At 42.6% G+C, this 15,602-nt stretch overlaps 1 protein-coding gene across 3 annotated transcripts in view; it reads right to left on the bottom strand.

Annotated features, from left to right (window-relative positions):
• C8B (complement component 8, beta polypeptide) overlaps positions 1 to 15,602 on the bottom strand; it is a 46,069-nt gene that overhangs the window by 8,966 nt on the left and 21,501 nt on the right. For all 3 annotated transcript variants that reach the window (XM_011941428.1, XM_011941421.1, XM_011941414.1), the window contains 5 exons: positions 13,852 to 13,984; positions 11,343 to 11,540; positions 7,642 to 7,882; positions 5,475 to 5,603; positions 2,679 to 2,842 (listed from right to left, as the gene is read on the bottom strand). In XM_011941428.1, the coding sequence (XP_011796818.1) occupies positions 2,679 to 2,842; positions 5,475 to 5,603; positions 7,642 to 7,882; positions 11,343 to 11,540; positions 13,852 to 13,984 (865 nt within the window). The remainder of the gene's footprint in view (positions 1 to 2,678; positions 2,843 to 5,474; positions 5,604 to 7,641; positions 7,883 to 11,342; positions 11,541 to 13,851; positions 13,985 to 15,602) is intronic.

Below are 15,602 nucleotides of genomic sequence, written 5' to 3'. Positions count from 1 at the left end.
GGAAGAAGTCTCTGTGTTTTAAGCTTTCTACTCCTGTACTCTCTGTCCATCATATTTCTTTCCTGCCATTGTTTTAATCTCCCTGTCTCTTGCTTCTGCATTGTAAGCACATGTTTATAACACCTTCCACATCACTGTCTCAATTTTCTGCAATGTCAGTTCTGTCCTTTATAGCTTCCAATGTGGGCTTTAATTCTGCTATTGTATGTTTGGTTTCCTGCATTCAGTCACTTGCTTTTTCACCTGATTAGTGTCCAAACACCTCAACGTTTATTTCATAAATTCTTCTTTTCCTTGAATTTTATGATAATCACAGAAAATGTATTCTAAAATTTACTTCTATTTTTCTGGTTTTTTAGACATCATGATTTCCTATATCATGAACATAATTTCAATCTTTTGTGTTCAAAAATATCTTTATATGTTCATTGCTGCCTCTTAAGTCTTCTTTGAACAAAGAGCTAACTATGTGTAAAGTTTACCACTAAATATTAAGAATGGATTCCTCTGTGGTCTCCTTCTCTGCCTACCTGCTTCTATAGAAATTATGTTTTAGGCCTTGGTCTTGAAGACTGGTTTACATAATTAAGCCTTGGCTGAAACTATTGCATCTAGAAATTGCTTGTCTACTGGGCTCTGCTGTTCTGAAATCAATTGCCACTCCAGCTACCTGGTAAGCTGGCTTTGTGGAGAAGAATTATTCTGACATAATGTGAAGCCATCTGCAGTTTTCTTTTGCCAGAAAAAAATGCATGTGAGAGTGGGATGCACAGAGTGTATATTTCCAACTCAGGGTGAGAAGGTACAGAGGTGTGTGAAAACCTTCAACACTCTTGTCTCCTCCACTCTTGCGACACACCCAAAACATCTCTGATTCTCTAACACATCCCACATCACATCACATGCTTGGCATTTGACATTCCCAGGGCCCAAACAGGCACATTCAACTGATCTGAGTAACCAGGGCATTCCTTTGGTTCTCAGTTTTTTAAAAAAGATTCAGGGAATATATTTCAGGAAAAAGAAATAAAGGCTAGAGATCTATTTTCCCTTAAACTCTGTTCTCTCCCATGATGAGCTGTGATGCCCACCAATGTCACCATGGCATCAGCCAAGCTCAGATTTCTCAGGAGCTCCTGCAGCTCAGCTGATTTTATCCTTCTCATGTTTGCCAGCAACTGTACCCTAAGAGCCACCGCTGAATAAGTGCAAAGGAGAGGGTTTGAATGGCAGCCTTCTTGTTCCGCAGAAGCTATGCATTTGACATGCAAATAAAGAAATCTCCCAGACTAGAGACTTCAGAGTCTCTCATCAGAGGTCCAGCCCCTCAACCCTCTACCTTGACTGCAAGGTGGGATCCCCAGCGGGTGGGTACTAGCACATAATGACTGTACAGACACTGGCAAGAAGAGCATGGTGTTAAGTTGTGCTATGGGCACCGTGCAGAAGTCCCCACAGGCAAGGACCTACCATCACTGATATGTATGACAGTCCTGGTCTAACAAACATCTTTTTAATTTAACATTGTAAAACTCTCTAGTTTGAGTGACAAGTGGTTAAGATCATTATTTTTTATTCATCAAACCGACAGGAAAGTCTAGAGGGGAGGGAAGAAGTCAGTCTTTTGTTTGAACCGAATAGACTCTTGAGCAGCCAAAAATGGATACAACCTCCCTAGCCCTTGATTTTTGTCAATCACAACATGGAGATAAGAATAATTAATTTGCAGACCAGTGTGGGGATTAAACAAAATAACATTTTTAAATGTTAGATGAAAAAGCATTTATAAAGAGGGTCATGAATATATTAGGTGCTCAAGACATGTTAGTTGTTGTGATGTCTTATCCTGTCCTGTAAGATAGTTATGTGTGTGTGTATCTTACTGTCCCTCATAGATTGTATGTTTTATCCTTGCATCTTCCTCTATTTTTCCCTAGTACCTTAGTTCCTGTAGCATAGCAGGAATTTAGCAACTATTTGTGGGTTGAATGCATAATGTTTAATGAATAAATAATTAAATGAGTGATTCTCTACTGAAATAAAAGGAACATTAATTTAATTGATTATATTTTAATGAAATTAATATTTCTTTTATTTCACTAGAGAGGCTAGAGGCCAGGCACAATGGCTCACACCTGTAATCCCAGCACTTTGGGAGGCAAAAGTGGGAGGATCACTTGAGGTCAGGAGTTCAAGACCAACCTGGGCAGCATAGCAAGACCCCATCTCTAACAAAAAAAAATTTAAATTAGCCAGGTGTGGTGACATGCACCTGTAACCCCGGCTACTTGGGAGGTTGAGGCAGGAGGATCACTTGAGCCCAGGAGTTGGAGGCTGCAGTCAGCCAAGATCATACCACTGAAGCCCAGCCTGGGCAACAGAGCAAGACCCTGTCTCTGAAAAAGAAGAAGACGAAGGAGCAAGCTAGAATTAGAAGCTGATTGTTAGTTTCTTTTAGCAACTTGGGGCCCAAGTGAGAGGGAGTCAAAGGTCTCTAGGTAGTACTGAGCAATGTGTCATAATTTATTTATTTAAAATATATTTTCTACTATCGTATATATGTCTCAAAATCAGGGCCTGGGTCTTAGTGATCTCTGCATTTTATACCTTGGCTCATAGTAGGTCCTCAGAAGCTATTTTCCGGGTGGAGGAAAGGATGGTAGAGCAGCATTGTGTACCTTAACTTTGATGATGGCTGGGTTGTACTGCACAGCATCTCCCCACTCCTGCATCAGGTCCGCTGTCGGCAGCTCCTGGTACGCCAGGGTGGTGATGTGTTCACTTGCCCCTCCTCGTACCAGGACCACCAAGTCCTCCACCATGGTGTCCCTCTTGTTTCTGTCTGGAATGGACACAGAGAGCTAGCAGGTCACAGAGGATACCCCTCTGCCCCCTAGAATTTACTGCAACCCAACCAACAATTTGGGTACATCATATTCACTGAGCTTGTCTGAGAGATGTGGGTAGACCAGACACTTCCTTGCCCACAGGGCAGTCATGGTGCATGGGGCAAAGGGAAACTCACCCATCCATAGGCAACACAAATTGAGGGCAGGACAAGAAAAAGACATTTATCTTGAGCAACTGTAAGTGCTAGTTACTGAGTAAGTTTATGGAAGATAGATGATAGCTAGACTAGATAGATAAATGAAGAGATAATAGGTAGGTAGGTAGATAATAGACTGGCAAATAGGTAGGTAGATAGGAGAGTAGATAGGAAGAGAGATGATAGATAAGTAGGTAGATAGGTCATAGGAGATAATAGATTGGTAGAAAGATAGATAGAAAGATAGATAGATAGATAGATAGATAACAGATAGTAGATAGATAGATAGATAATAGAGAGACACACAGAGAGGTAGATGGTTAGATAGAGAGATAGGGTATGATATTTTCTTTTACCAGACAGCAATTTTAGGAGCCCAGCATTATTAGCTCTACTTCACAAATTATGAAACTCATACCTGGAATTGTTAAGTGACTTGCCAAGGCCCACACAGCTAGTAGCTGATAAAGATAAATTTTAAACAAGGTTTGTCTGGTTTTATAGCCACTGTTCCTTGGTCAAATAACTTTCCTCTCCCCAAACTGACTCCTGCAGGTAGAGTGTAGTGGAACTCACCTGGGGGAAACTGAGTTCATCCTCTCCTCCACTCACCCTACACACCTTAACCAGGCATGAGTCCAGCTATGACTTTGTCTAGCCTTGTGGTTTTGGACAAATTATTTATACAGTATGAGATTTCTTTTTTGTTCTCATCTGCAAAGTGGATACTCTGCATCCATGTAAAGAATAGATGGTATATTAACAGCTAATAATTATTGATTATTTGTCAGTCACTAATCTAAGTGCTGTACATGTATGAATGCATTTAATCTTCACTACAAAATAGTAGCTATATAATCCTCACTGTGCAGATAAGAAATCGGGGAGAGATGAAGGTACTTACCAGACAGTCCTGTCCAGGCCTTACGTTGTCTCACTTCTTTGTGTGAGATGACAATTATGGGAAAATTTATAAAGTCTGTGCTAAGCATGTAGTAGATACTTACTCAACAGTGGCCATGATAAAGCAATTATTATTTTGACTTATAGAGTTGCCCAGAAAGCCCTCAATCATATCAGTGAGTTATTTCCATTCTAATGTGTCTATGTCCCCAGTGCCAAAAGAACTGATGTAAAACAGCCCAGCGTGGTAGCTCACACCTGTAATCCCAGCACTTTGGGAGGCCAAGGTGGGCAGATCACTTGAGGTCAGGAGTTTGAGATCAGCCTGGCCAACATGGTGAAACCCTGTCTCTACTAGAAATACAAATATTAGCCAGGCATGATGGTGGGCGCCTGTAGTCCCAGCTTTTGGGAGACTGAGGCAGAAGAATCCCTTGAACCCAGGAGGCGGAGGTTGCAGTGAGCTGAGATCATGCCACTGTACTCCAGCCTGGGTGACAGAGTGAGACTCCATCTCAAAAAACAAACAAAAAAAGAACTGGTGTAAAACAGCTCCTCAAGTCTGAGCCTGCAACACCTGAGCAGCATTAAAAAGTAGGGGGCGTCTCCACCAGGCATGGTGGTTCGTGCCTGTAATTTCAGCACTTTGGGGTGCCAAGGCTTGTAGATGTCTTAAGCCCAAGAGTTTGAGACCAGCCTGGGCAACATGGCAAAACCCGTCTCTATAAAAAATAAAATAATAATAATAATAATAATAATAATTAGCCGAGCATGGTGGCATGCACCTGTAGTCCCAGCTACTCAGGAGGCTGAGGTGAGAGGATTGCCTGAGCCCAGAAGGTGGAGACTGCAGTGAGCTGAGATCACACCATTGCACTCCAGCCTGGGCAACAGAGTAAGACTCTGTCTCAAAAAAAAAAAAAAAAAAAAAAAAAAGCTGGGGGAGGGGAAGGGGAGGAGTCCTCATCTATGGCCAACAGGAATATAAACTGGTGCAGCCATTTTAGAAAACAGCTTAGCATTATCTAGTCAAATTGAAAAAGCGCACCCTCTAAAACCCAGCAGTTCCAGTCCTATGTGTGCTCCCTGGAAAGAGACTTGTACATGTGTACCAGATAACTATGTAAGATGTTCAGAGCAGCATTGATTATAATTGCTTGAAAGAGGAGACAAAACAAGTGTTCATCAATAGTAGAATGGACAAAGAAAAAGTGGTATATTCAACAAAATAGTCTGCCGTGATAGAAGTGAACTAACTATAGTTATACACAAAAACATTATGTTGAATGGAAAACACAGGACTGGAAGGATTATAGTCCATCCATATAAAGTTCAAAAATAAGCAACGCTAAGTCATGTTAGTTGGTGATATGTTTTAGGTGGTAAAACTATAAAAAACAGAAGGACATCCTTGGCATAGAAGTTGGGATAGTATTTGTCTCAAAAAGGGAGGGAGATGTAATCACTGGAAGCACTAGGAGGGTAAACATTGTAAATGTGGAAGTCACAAGCCCCTGTCACTCACCTTTTATTTCATTCAGAATACCTCTGCATTTGCCTGTGGACACACCCAACTTGACATAGACCTCTTCAATGGCACCACCAATTTTAAAATCATTTTTGGCACAGGCATGGACGTTGTTAAGAGTATAATCTGAAGAAAGCAAGGAAAAAAGACCATGACATAAAACGTAATTCATTCTGTCCCTTTCCATATGATCGAATCCAGAGGCCTAGCCCTTGTTGGATGTCACAAGGACTCGGGTTCAAATAAATAGGTCAGTCTGATCTGATATTTGAACTCGGGTTCAAATATCACCAGTCTGATAACAAGAAATGCAGGCAGCAACTGGCACCAGGGCAGAGACCTCGTAGAGCTCAGACCCAACTTCCCCTTTCAGCCTCCCCGCAATGCTCTCTGAGGATTTTTGCTGACTTTGAAAGAGGGGAAGTGCTCAGAGTCATTTTCTAAAAATTCAATCTTATTGATTCTGTAGGGATAGATCCAGTGAGTACAGAGACTGTTACAATCTGCCTGCCCTCCCTGACCCACTCTTCTCCAATCTTTGATAAAGTAGAAAAAGTGTGTTAGTTAATTAGTTGAGAAAATGCATATAAAAAGTAAGGCATAGTATCTGGCAAAGAGGAGGAGCAAATTTCCCTGATTTCTTCTTCATTTTTGGACTATTTCCTACTTCTTCCTCCCTAATTCTCCCTGAGGCATCCTCCTCCCCTGGTCTTGCTGAAATTCCAGACATGACTTATAAGCACCTCTCTGAGCACTTTGAGGCCAGTTCAGGGAGAAAAGAGCAACTTTGACCACCAGGGCTGTCTAGCAATGTTGGTGTAGATCAGTTTTTCCCAAAGTGCATTTCTTGAAACATGAATCCCATGAGATGGTAGCAGATGTTATGAGAAAAGGAACTTCTGTGGTCAAGAAAGTGTGACAGATGTTATATCAAAATAGGTGGAGAGGTCATTTTATTGGAGTACATTTGTGAAACTTTGAGAGTGGAATCTATTATGTGTTTTCCCAACTTATTTAATTATTAAGCCCTTTTATGGGAAGCAATTTGAGGAACAGTGGAAAGCACTTTTGAGATCATTTTTATGCAGGAAAGTACCTCTGATTTTGACAAGACTGAGGCCACACTGTATAAATTTACATTATGTACCATGAGTCGTCTTGCAAGTACATGGGCTGGTAATCAAGCCCTGGCTCTGACACTGCAATCTGTGTGACCTACAGCAGTTCACTTAACCCAACAAGTGCCATGTCATAGGAAAGGATATTGGGTTGGAAAGCAGCAGACTTGTAGTTGATTGGAGTTGGAAAGAGCTGGGATATCTGTATGAAGATGAATTATAGGGGAGGGGTGGGGGTGGAATATTAGTTTGGAGACCACAGTAATAATCTGAGACCTTGCTATGTAAAGTATGGTCTACCAGCCAGCAACATCAGGATCACTCCAAAGCTTGTTAGAAATGCACTCTCAGGTCTTACTCCAAACCCACCGAATCAGAATCTACCTCCTCCAAGATTCATACTTGATTCACATTCACATTAAACTTTGAATGTGAAGGTCTGGTCATGGGATGAGGCTACGGTGGTAATAGGAAAAATAGGAAATATAATTTGGAGGTAGAGCTGATGGATTTTAAGAAAAGAAAAAACAATAGATTTGAAGAAAGGAAAAATAATCAAGGTTGACTGCTAGTTTTATGACTAGAGCCACTGGTTGGATGGTAGAACCATTTCTGAAATGTAGATGACTAAAGAAGAAACGTATTGGAGAAAGAAAGTCAAAAGTTCTCTTTGGGCACATGTTCAGCTGGTGAGGGTTGTTACACATTCACATGGAGACATCAATGAAACATTTCAACATAAACTCTTGGGTGCAGGAAGAGATCCAGGATGGATCCAGGAAGAGATCCAGGAGTTATCTGCATGCTGAAGGTATTTAGAACCATGGGATTGGATACAACTTCATAGAGAGAAGAGCTGTAGAAAGGAGAATGGCCTAAGGAGTTAGGCAGAAGAGGACTGACATTGTCAATCAAACAGAGGAGGAAGAGAAATCTGCAAATGACACTGTGAAGGTGTAGCCAGGAAGGTAGAAAGAAAACTACAAGTTCAACTTAGGACGCTTTCCCCAGCTTTTAGGAAAGCCATGGTCCCTTGGGCAGTGTACCTCCTCTCTCCATGGCCTCTTTGTTCATAACGAGGGTGTATTCATAAATGCCCCCAAGCACGGCCTCTGTGATGTAGTGGGTCCCAAAATCATGGAAGAGATCTCTGTATTCCCCGTAGCTGTACTCCAGGGGCAGCTGCTTAACTCTCTGAAGGAACTCGTAATGGAGCATGAGGCTTCTGGGTTTCAGCTTGTAATGTGCTACTTCAAGGTCAGAGCGTGCATGCAGAAATACGCTTTTCTAAATGAAATACCAACATGGGAAAACCAGACCTTTAAAGTTAGGAATCTGGAACGAGAAGATGAACTTTACAAATACCATCCGATGTTCTTGGCCCGGGGTCATCACTCTTATGATTCCTTTAGGATACTTGAGAGAAGACAGCCTCTTTGACAAGCTTTCAATGCTCATAAATATTCTGACATCCTGTTCAGCTTGGAAGAGCTTGCTCTTAACTCACCTCTTTACTGTAGAGAATAAGGACTGGGAAGGGTAACAGAAGCAGGCATGGCAGGGAGCAGCTGGAGGGCATGGGACCTCTCTGATGGGACCTCTCTGATGGGACATAGGATTTGCTAACCTGCAAAAGTGCCCGCTTTGTTGATACCTTGTAAACTCTGAAAAAAAGCCACACAAGAAAGAGTAAAAGTGCTGCTTTAGGAAAACCAGCAATGACAGCGTATGGCAGGAGTCAGCAAAATACAAGCCTCATACCAAACCCAGTGCCTGTACTTGTAAATAAAGTTTTATTGGAACACAACTGCATCCATTTATTTACATATGGTTTACAACTGGTGTCACACTCCAATGGCAGCGTTGAATAGTTGCAACAGAGACCTTGCAGTCTCACAAAGCCTAAAATAATTTATTATCTGGCCCTTTACAGAAAAAGTTTGGTGACTCTCCGTGTATGGAATGGACTGAAAGTTGGTGATGCCTGATGAAGTATAAACATCTAGAAAGTGTTAGTACAACCCTAGGTGAGCATTCCCTATACTACTGTACAGGAAGAGAAAAAGAGGAAGGTGGCAAATGCCTATGAGATATGTTCTGCCTAATCCTAAATCCTTCAGCTCTACAAAGCCGTGCCAACTCTGCTGGTGCCTATTGCCCTGGGGCCTCATTTTGTCTCCTAGCTTGCTCTTGCCCCATTCTAGTCCTGCCTCAGTGACCTATGACCCTCTTCCTTCTCCCTTACCCTTCCTAAATAAGCAGTCACTAGGTACTCTGTTCATTATTTTTCTGAATATTTTAGGTTGCATCTCCTTTTGCTTGCATTATTATAAAAGCCTCCTCCCTAATCTCCTTCCTTTCTCTAGCCTCCTTCAATGCCCCAATCAGAGCTGACACCCTAAAATTCAGATCGTATTATGACAATGCTTCTCTTAGCTTAAAGCAAAATCTTGCATGGCTTGCTGTTGCCTTCAGAATAAAATCAGCTCCCTTACTCTGAGTGTAAGACCATCACAATTTGTCCTCCAGTAGCCTCTCTGGCTTCAGCTTCTACACCCCTGAAGTTTTCCTCTCCATACTTTGCTACTTTCTACCAACCACGTATGTCAGCATTCATCCAATTTTCACTGTTCCCCAAGCCTGCCATTCTCTTTCATATTATTTTGCACATGCTGTTCCTTCTCCCTGAAATGTTATTTTCTCCCTTTTCTGCCTGATACATAACTACTTATCTTTTAAATCTCTGCTTTGCCATTGCCTCCAATTTGATACCAACCTGAAGGTCCCAGACACATCCTGGCACTCCCTTTTCTAAGATTGCATTGTACTTGCTTGTATTTCCTTTATAGCATATGCCATGTTGTATTATAACTGATATAATTAAGAATAATACGGCCGGGAGCAGTGGCTGACGCCTGTAATCCCAGCACTTTGGGAGGCCAAGGCAGGCAGATCACAAGGTCAGGAGATCAAGACCATCCTGACTAACATGGTGAAACCCTGTCTCCACTAAAAATACAACAAAATTAGCCAAGCAGGTGGCACATGCCTGTAGTCCCAGCTGCTCCGGAGGCTGAGGCAGGAGAATCACTTGAACCTGGGAGGTGGAGGTTGAAGTGAGCCGAGATCATGCCACTGCACTCCAGCCTGGGTGACAGAGCGAGACTCTGTCTCCAAAAAAAAAAAAAAGAATACACTGGCTTTCATGTTTGCTGCTCCTACTATACTGTGAACATGAAGGCAAGAATATTATCCTAGAGACTACAGATCCCTAGTCTGTCGTTAGGATAGTGCCTGGCCCAATGTTAGCATCCTATAACTGGCAATTTGAATCAGGGAGCTGGAAGGCAGAGAAGGAGAGAAGGAAAAGGGGTGGGAGTAAGCAATAGGAAGCAGATGATATGATCAGATTAGCATCACAGAAACATTTCTTCATGCATGTGAAGTGGCAAGCTAGGAGACAGAGAAACTATTTAGTTGGGCACAGTAAGAGATAAAAGAACCTGGATTAACTAAGAAGTAATAGGAGTTAGTGTAAACAAATGTTGAAGAGTAATACTGAAGGATTTGGTAATCAACAGATGTGGACATGAAGCAGAAGTGAGAGCCAGATATGATTCTGGCTCAGTTCTTTGCCTGGAAAAGTAGAGAGGAATATGCCATTAACATCCATTGAAAATTTAGGAAGAAGACATTGCCTTGGAGTGTCAGCACAATGCCCAGGTAAGATGCTCAGAAGAGTGGTTAGGGAAGGTCTGAAGTTTAACTGAGAGGTTAGAAGCAGTGATGAAGGCTCATAGCTTGTCCCTGTAAAAGAGGAAGTGAGTTGAAGATGGCACCCAGGGGATATTGGAGAGTACATAGAGAAGAGGGCCATGAATTAAATAAAGGACAGATGGGAATGTTAGACCCAGAAAGGAAGCTGATAAGGAGCAGAAAGAAAGCAGGAGAAACAGGAGAGCAATGGTTTGGTCATCTCCACCAAGCACCCGAAGAAGTCAGAGAAGAGGTCTTGGGTGACATTCCAGAGAGGAATTTCAGTCAGATGTCTGGGATAAAAGTCAAATTCCTGTGGGTTGAAAAGTCTCCAGAGAAGTTCTGGTCTTCAAAGGTACATCTTAAGCTTATTGAAAACCTAAGGGAAAAGTATATTAGAAAATGAAAGAAAATAATTATACAAGGTTATCTCTGCTTGGTCTCTTTAAAAAGTAAGTTAGCTATTTTTTTGAGAAGATTTCAAGACAACAGAAAGATAATCGGTTGTTAGGGCTAGTAGTAATGTGGAATATAGACACATCGGAGAGCATGTCATTTCAAAAGGATCCATAGGCTATAGCTGGAATGTCCCCTCCAAAACTCATGTTGAAATTTAATTGCCATTGTAACAGTTTTGAAAGGAGGTACCTTTATGAGGTTATTATGTCATGAGGGTTCTGCCCTCATGAATAGATTAATGCTGTTGTTTCAGGAGAGGGCTAGTTATCGTGGGAGTGGGCTCCTGATAAAAGAACGAAGTTCAGCCCCCTTATGTACTTCCTCACCATGTGATGCCTTCTACCATGTTACGATGCAGCAAGAATGCCCTCAACAGATGTGGCCCCTTGATCTTGGACTTCCCAGCCTCCAGAACTGCCAGCCAAGTAAATGTCTTTTCTTTATAAATTATTCATTCTGTGGTGTTCTGTCACAGCAGCAGAAAATGGAGTAAGACAACATATACGTTTAAAAGCAACAAAGACATACTTACAGTATGAGAGAATCGTTTAGTTCTCCTAATATAATGTTTGCCTCGATCACTTTGCCTGCTGATACCAAGTTCAAATATTCCAGATATTTTGAAACCAAAACTGAAACCAGAACTGCTTGCCGCTTTCTCTATGACATTGTGTTCAAAATCTGAGTACGATTCATATTCTTTCAATGTAAATTCGTATTTGCCTTGGGTCTAAAGAAGAAAAAGAAAGTGTTTTTTATTTCATTTGACTCAAATCAATTCAATATCAGTGAGCAGACAGCCACTCTACTCCTACTATGTGCTGGATACTGAATTAGATGCTCTGGATACAGAAAAACCAGGGCCAATTTGTGTCCCCACCTCAGGGCTCTTGGTTCAGTAGTACAGACAGACCTGATCAATACCTTGGGTGGAAACTTAGAGGTTGGTTTTTGATTTGGATTACAACTGGCAAAAATGCAGGGGAACATTGTGGGCTGTAGGCTCAGCTTAATTAAAAGCATGGAGGTGGGAAAGGGCAGGGTGTGCCCCAGGAACTGCAAGGATAGCAGTACAGTTCAATGAGAAGTTGAAACAGTGAGGAGGAAAGGGGGATATTGCGAGAGGATGTTCTGGTGTCAAAATAGGCTTTTGAATTACTTGTCCTGAAATCTGGGCTTAATTCAAATACGACCCAGCAGAGGAAGTAGATCAAGCCTCAGGAAGACGATTTGGGCCAGCCTGGTGGTTGGATTGGAAGGGAAAATTTTGGAGTCAGAGAGACAAATCCATGAGGAGGCTGTATGAGCAGTGCAGGTGATGGGTGATGAGGGTCTGGTCTAAGGCAGTGGCTGGAGGATCAAGTGACAAAGACAGGAAAGTGCCTTAGAGAGAACTTAGGAGAGCCCTTTGCTCGAAAACCAGTGTTCATGGCTTTGTGTGCAGGGGAACTGCCAAGGGTACTGCCTCGGGGGCCCTGGAGTGACCCGTCTCAAGTCACTTCCCTGCCCACAGCTCCCATCGGCTTCTGGATGCCTGCAATTCCCAGAGGAGGATGCAACAGCTCAGCTGCTACAAGGGGAAGGAGGAGCAGTTCAGACATGGTCTGCAGAGTGGCTGCTGAGATGCACTGCATCTCTGCTCTTTCCTAGTCGGATGACTTTGGACAATTGCCTTGACCTCTCCATGCCTCAGTTTCTTCATGTGTAAAATGGAGGCGATAATGGTCCCTTTCATCAGGCTTGTTCTGAGGATTGGGCTTATACTGGTAAATCACAGCACGACACCTGGCACAGCACTCAAAGAATGTTGGTATGGAGAGTGGAGAGTTTACCATGTATGTCCTGCCTGAGTTGGGATCCACTTTTACCTGGATGGTAATGGCTGCTCTGAAATCCTCCCTTGAAAGTAGAAGTTTTGTGGATGGCACTGGACACCCTGATGGAGAGGTGTGTTTGGCGCTAAACTAAATTTGTTCTTTCTTGGCTAAAAAGTGTGTTGGGGAGGAAGGGAAGGAGGAGTAAGAAGGAGCTAGCCTTCAACATGGTGCAATATATACATTTTAAAGACAGGATCTTGCTTTGTCACCAAGCTGGAGTGCAGTGGTACAACCTTGACTCGCTGTAGCCTCAACCTCCTGGGCTCAAGCGATCCTCCTGCTTCAGCCTCCTGAGTGGCTGGGACTATAGACATGCACCACCACACCCGGCTAGAAAACAGCATGCAATTTTGGAAGTGGAAATTACTGTCAAAATCCTCTAGTTCCATCCACCAGTTTCACAGATGAGAAAACTGAGGCCCAGAGTGGAAAAGGAATTTAACCTAAGGTAAAATTGGGACCTGTGGCAGAGCCAGTCCTGGCACCCAGTGTGTTCCCTCCCATCAGATCTCAAGTGTGTGTGTCCTACGGGCTATTCTAAACCCCACTGTCTGTGAGATGTGTTTCTAAGTTTGTACATTAATCATAATAGGGACTTACATTGGTAGAGCACTTCATAAAATGCTTAGAGCAATGCCTGCTTTTAATAGGCAGGGATTTGATAAGAATGCAGTAACAGCAGCAACAGAGTTAACATTTTCTGTGGACTCACCATTAAGCCAGGCGCTGTGCTAAATACTTACACACATCATCTCACTAATCCTCTCCCTGCAGAGTAGAACCTCCATAACTCCCAATTTAAAGATAGGAAAACAGAGGCTCTTAGCCTTTAGGATTGTATGGATGGTAAGCGGCAGAGCCACCAAGTCAGTGTGACCCCAAATCCTAAGCTTTATTTCTACCTTCAAGGTAGCTTTTGATATTATGGTTTCTACTATCACTGCTCTACAATCGCCCTCCTGTTACTATATACAGCATGTCATCTTCTACGCAAGGTCTAAAGGAAGGAACTGCCCATTTTTACATATGAAGAAACTGAGGCTCTAAGAGAAAAGGGGATGTGTCTAATGTCACACAGCTAGCAGGCTGTCTGGCCGGACCATGGACCCTGCTAACTGGGTGCTCAGCTGGGGTTCCCTCCGTTGCTACCTGGTTGTCCCTTACCTGTGGCGTGTAGCTTTCCACATTGTAGGGCTTCCTAAACCTGGTGTTCAGGATGTAATGTGGGGAGCATCCACCTGCATAATACCTGTGGTCAAGAACTGAGCCTTCCAAACTATTTGTGAACAAATTTATCCTGTAAGGAAGAGACAGAGAAGGCGAAGAGGTTGGGGTTTGGGGTTGCTTAATCTTGATTGTCAGACCCTACTGAACGAAAACAAAAATTCCTTGGCACAGCCTTCAAGGCTCTTGATACCTGGTCCAAACCAGCTTTCCAGCTTCATCTCTGGCCACTCTTAACCACAGCCACGTGCCCTAGTCCCCAGCCGTGTGAAGAGACTTGCTCTTGCTCCAGTCTACTCAGCTCCTTCCGTGATAAGAACTGTTCCCTGCACCCAGAATGCCCTTCCGCCCAGTCACTGTTTTATCTGACTTGTCTGTCAAGATTGAGCTCCTTTGCCACTGTGGTGAGAGGTTTCACTAACACCTGTGGCGCTTGAAGCCCGCAGCCCAGCTGGGTTAGGGGCCCTCATAACACCCTGTGCTCGCACCGTTGTGCGTTTGTTGTCGTGTATGGCTACAGTTGCCTTGCGAGAGTTGGGTAGCATAGTAGGTAAGTGTGTGGACTTTGGAGCCAGATGGCTGAGACCTAATCTCTGTTCTGCCCCTTGCTGCCCAGGTGACCTTGGGCAAGCCAATTAAACCTTGGGTGGCTACTTACTACCTCTGTGCCTCAGTCTGCTCGTATGCAAATGGGGACCATGAAAATACTGCCTCATGGGGATGTTGTGAGGATCACATATGTCAAGTTTATGAAGTCCTTAAAACATTGCTTGGTCCATGATAAATGTGCTATGTATGTATTTGTCACCCTCACTATACTGTGTGCTGTTTGAAGTGGCAGTTTTCTTAATTTCTGTACCACCCTCATCACAACCCATTTACAATATTATTCACAATAATTACTGTTTACTGAGGGTGTAACTGGTGACAAACACAGCAGTGGGTAGCTACATGCATCATCTCATTAGTGTCCCTGCAACTCTGTGCAACAGATGTTGTCTCCATTTTAGAGAGGGAAAGAATCCAGCCCCTCTTTAGACATTATTTGTCACTGCCTCCTAGGGCAAGCCTCCGTTCTTGACCATCTCTAACTACTGAAATTTCTGTTGTTATTAAGAGTCTCTGTCTCCTATCAGCTTCCACTTACTGGCCTTGGTTCTGTTCCTTACCAGAATTGTCTGGGGTCTCTTTCCCATGACATATTCCATGTATCAAAATAATGTATACATGTTTATTTTCTTTAACAACTATAATGTGGTGCTGACTTTGTGGAGGCATGATCCTAACCAATTTACACACAAGGGCTCATTTAATCCTTATGAGGATTAGTCATTAGGAGGTAAGTATTATTATTATTATTATTATTATTTTACAGAATACCAGATACATTTTAATTTTATGTAAACAATGAACAATTTTATATTAGTATATTCCGTGAAATATTAAAGATGTACATATACAGAAGACATTGGTTGTTCATCTGAAACTCAAATGTAACTGGGTGTCCTGAAATATATTTGGCAATCAGAGCCAGGAGTCATATGCAGTCCTGGTCTGATAGTTGCAATGTTGCCCTCCCCCTCCTTTTATATTTTTTATTTTTTATTTTTTTATTATTATTATACTTTAAGTTCTAGGGTACATGTGCATAACGTGCAGGTTTGTTACATATGTATACTTGTGCCGTGTTG

Source organism: Colobus angolensis, unplaced genomic scaffold (genome assembly GCF_000951035.1).
Source record: "Colobus angolensis palliatus isolate OR3802 unplaced genomic scaffold, Cang.pa_1.0 Scaffold102, whole genome shotgun sequence".
NCBI classification, from domain to species: domain Eukaryota; kingdom Metazoa; phylum Chordata; class Mammalia; order Primates; family Cercopithecidae; genus Colobus; species Colobus angolensis.
This window is presented reverse-complemented; position numbering and strand designations above follow the sequence as displayed.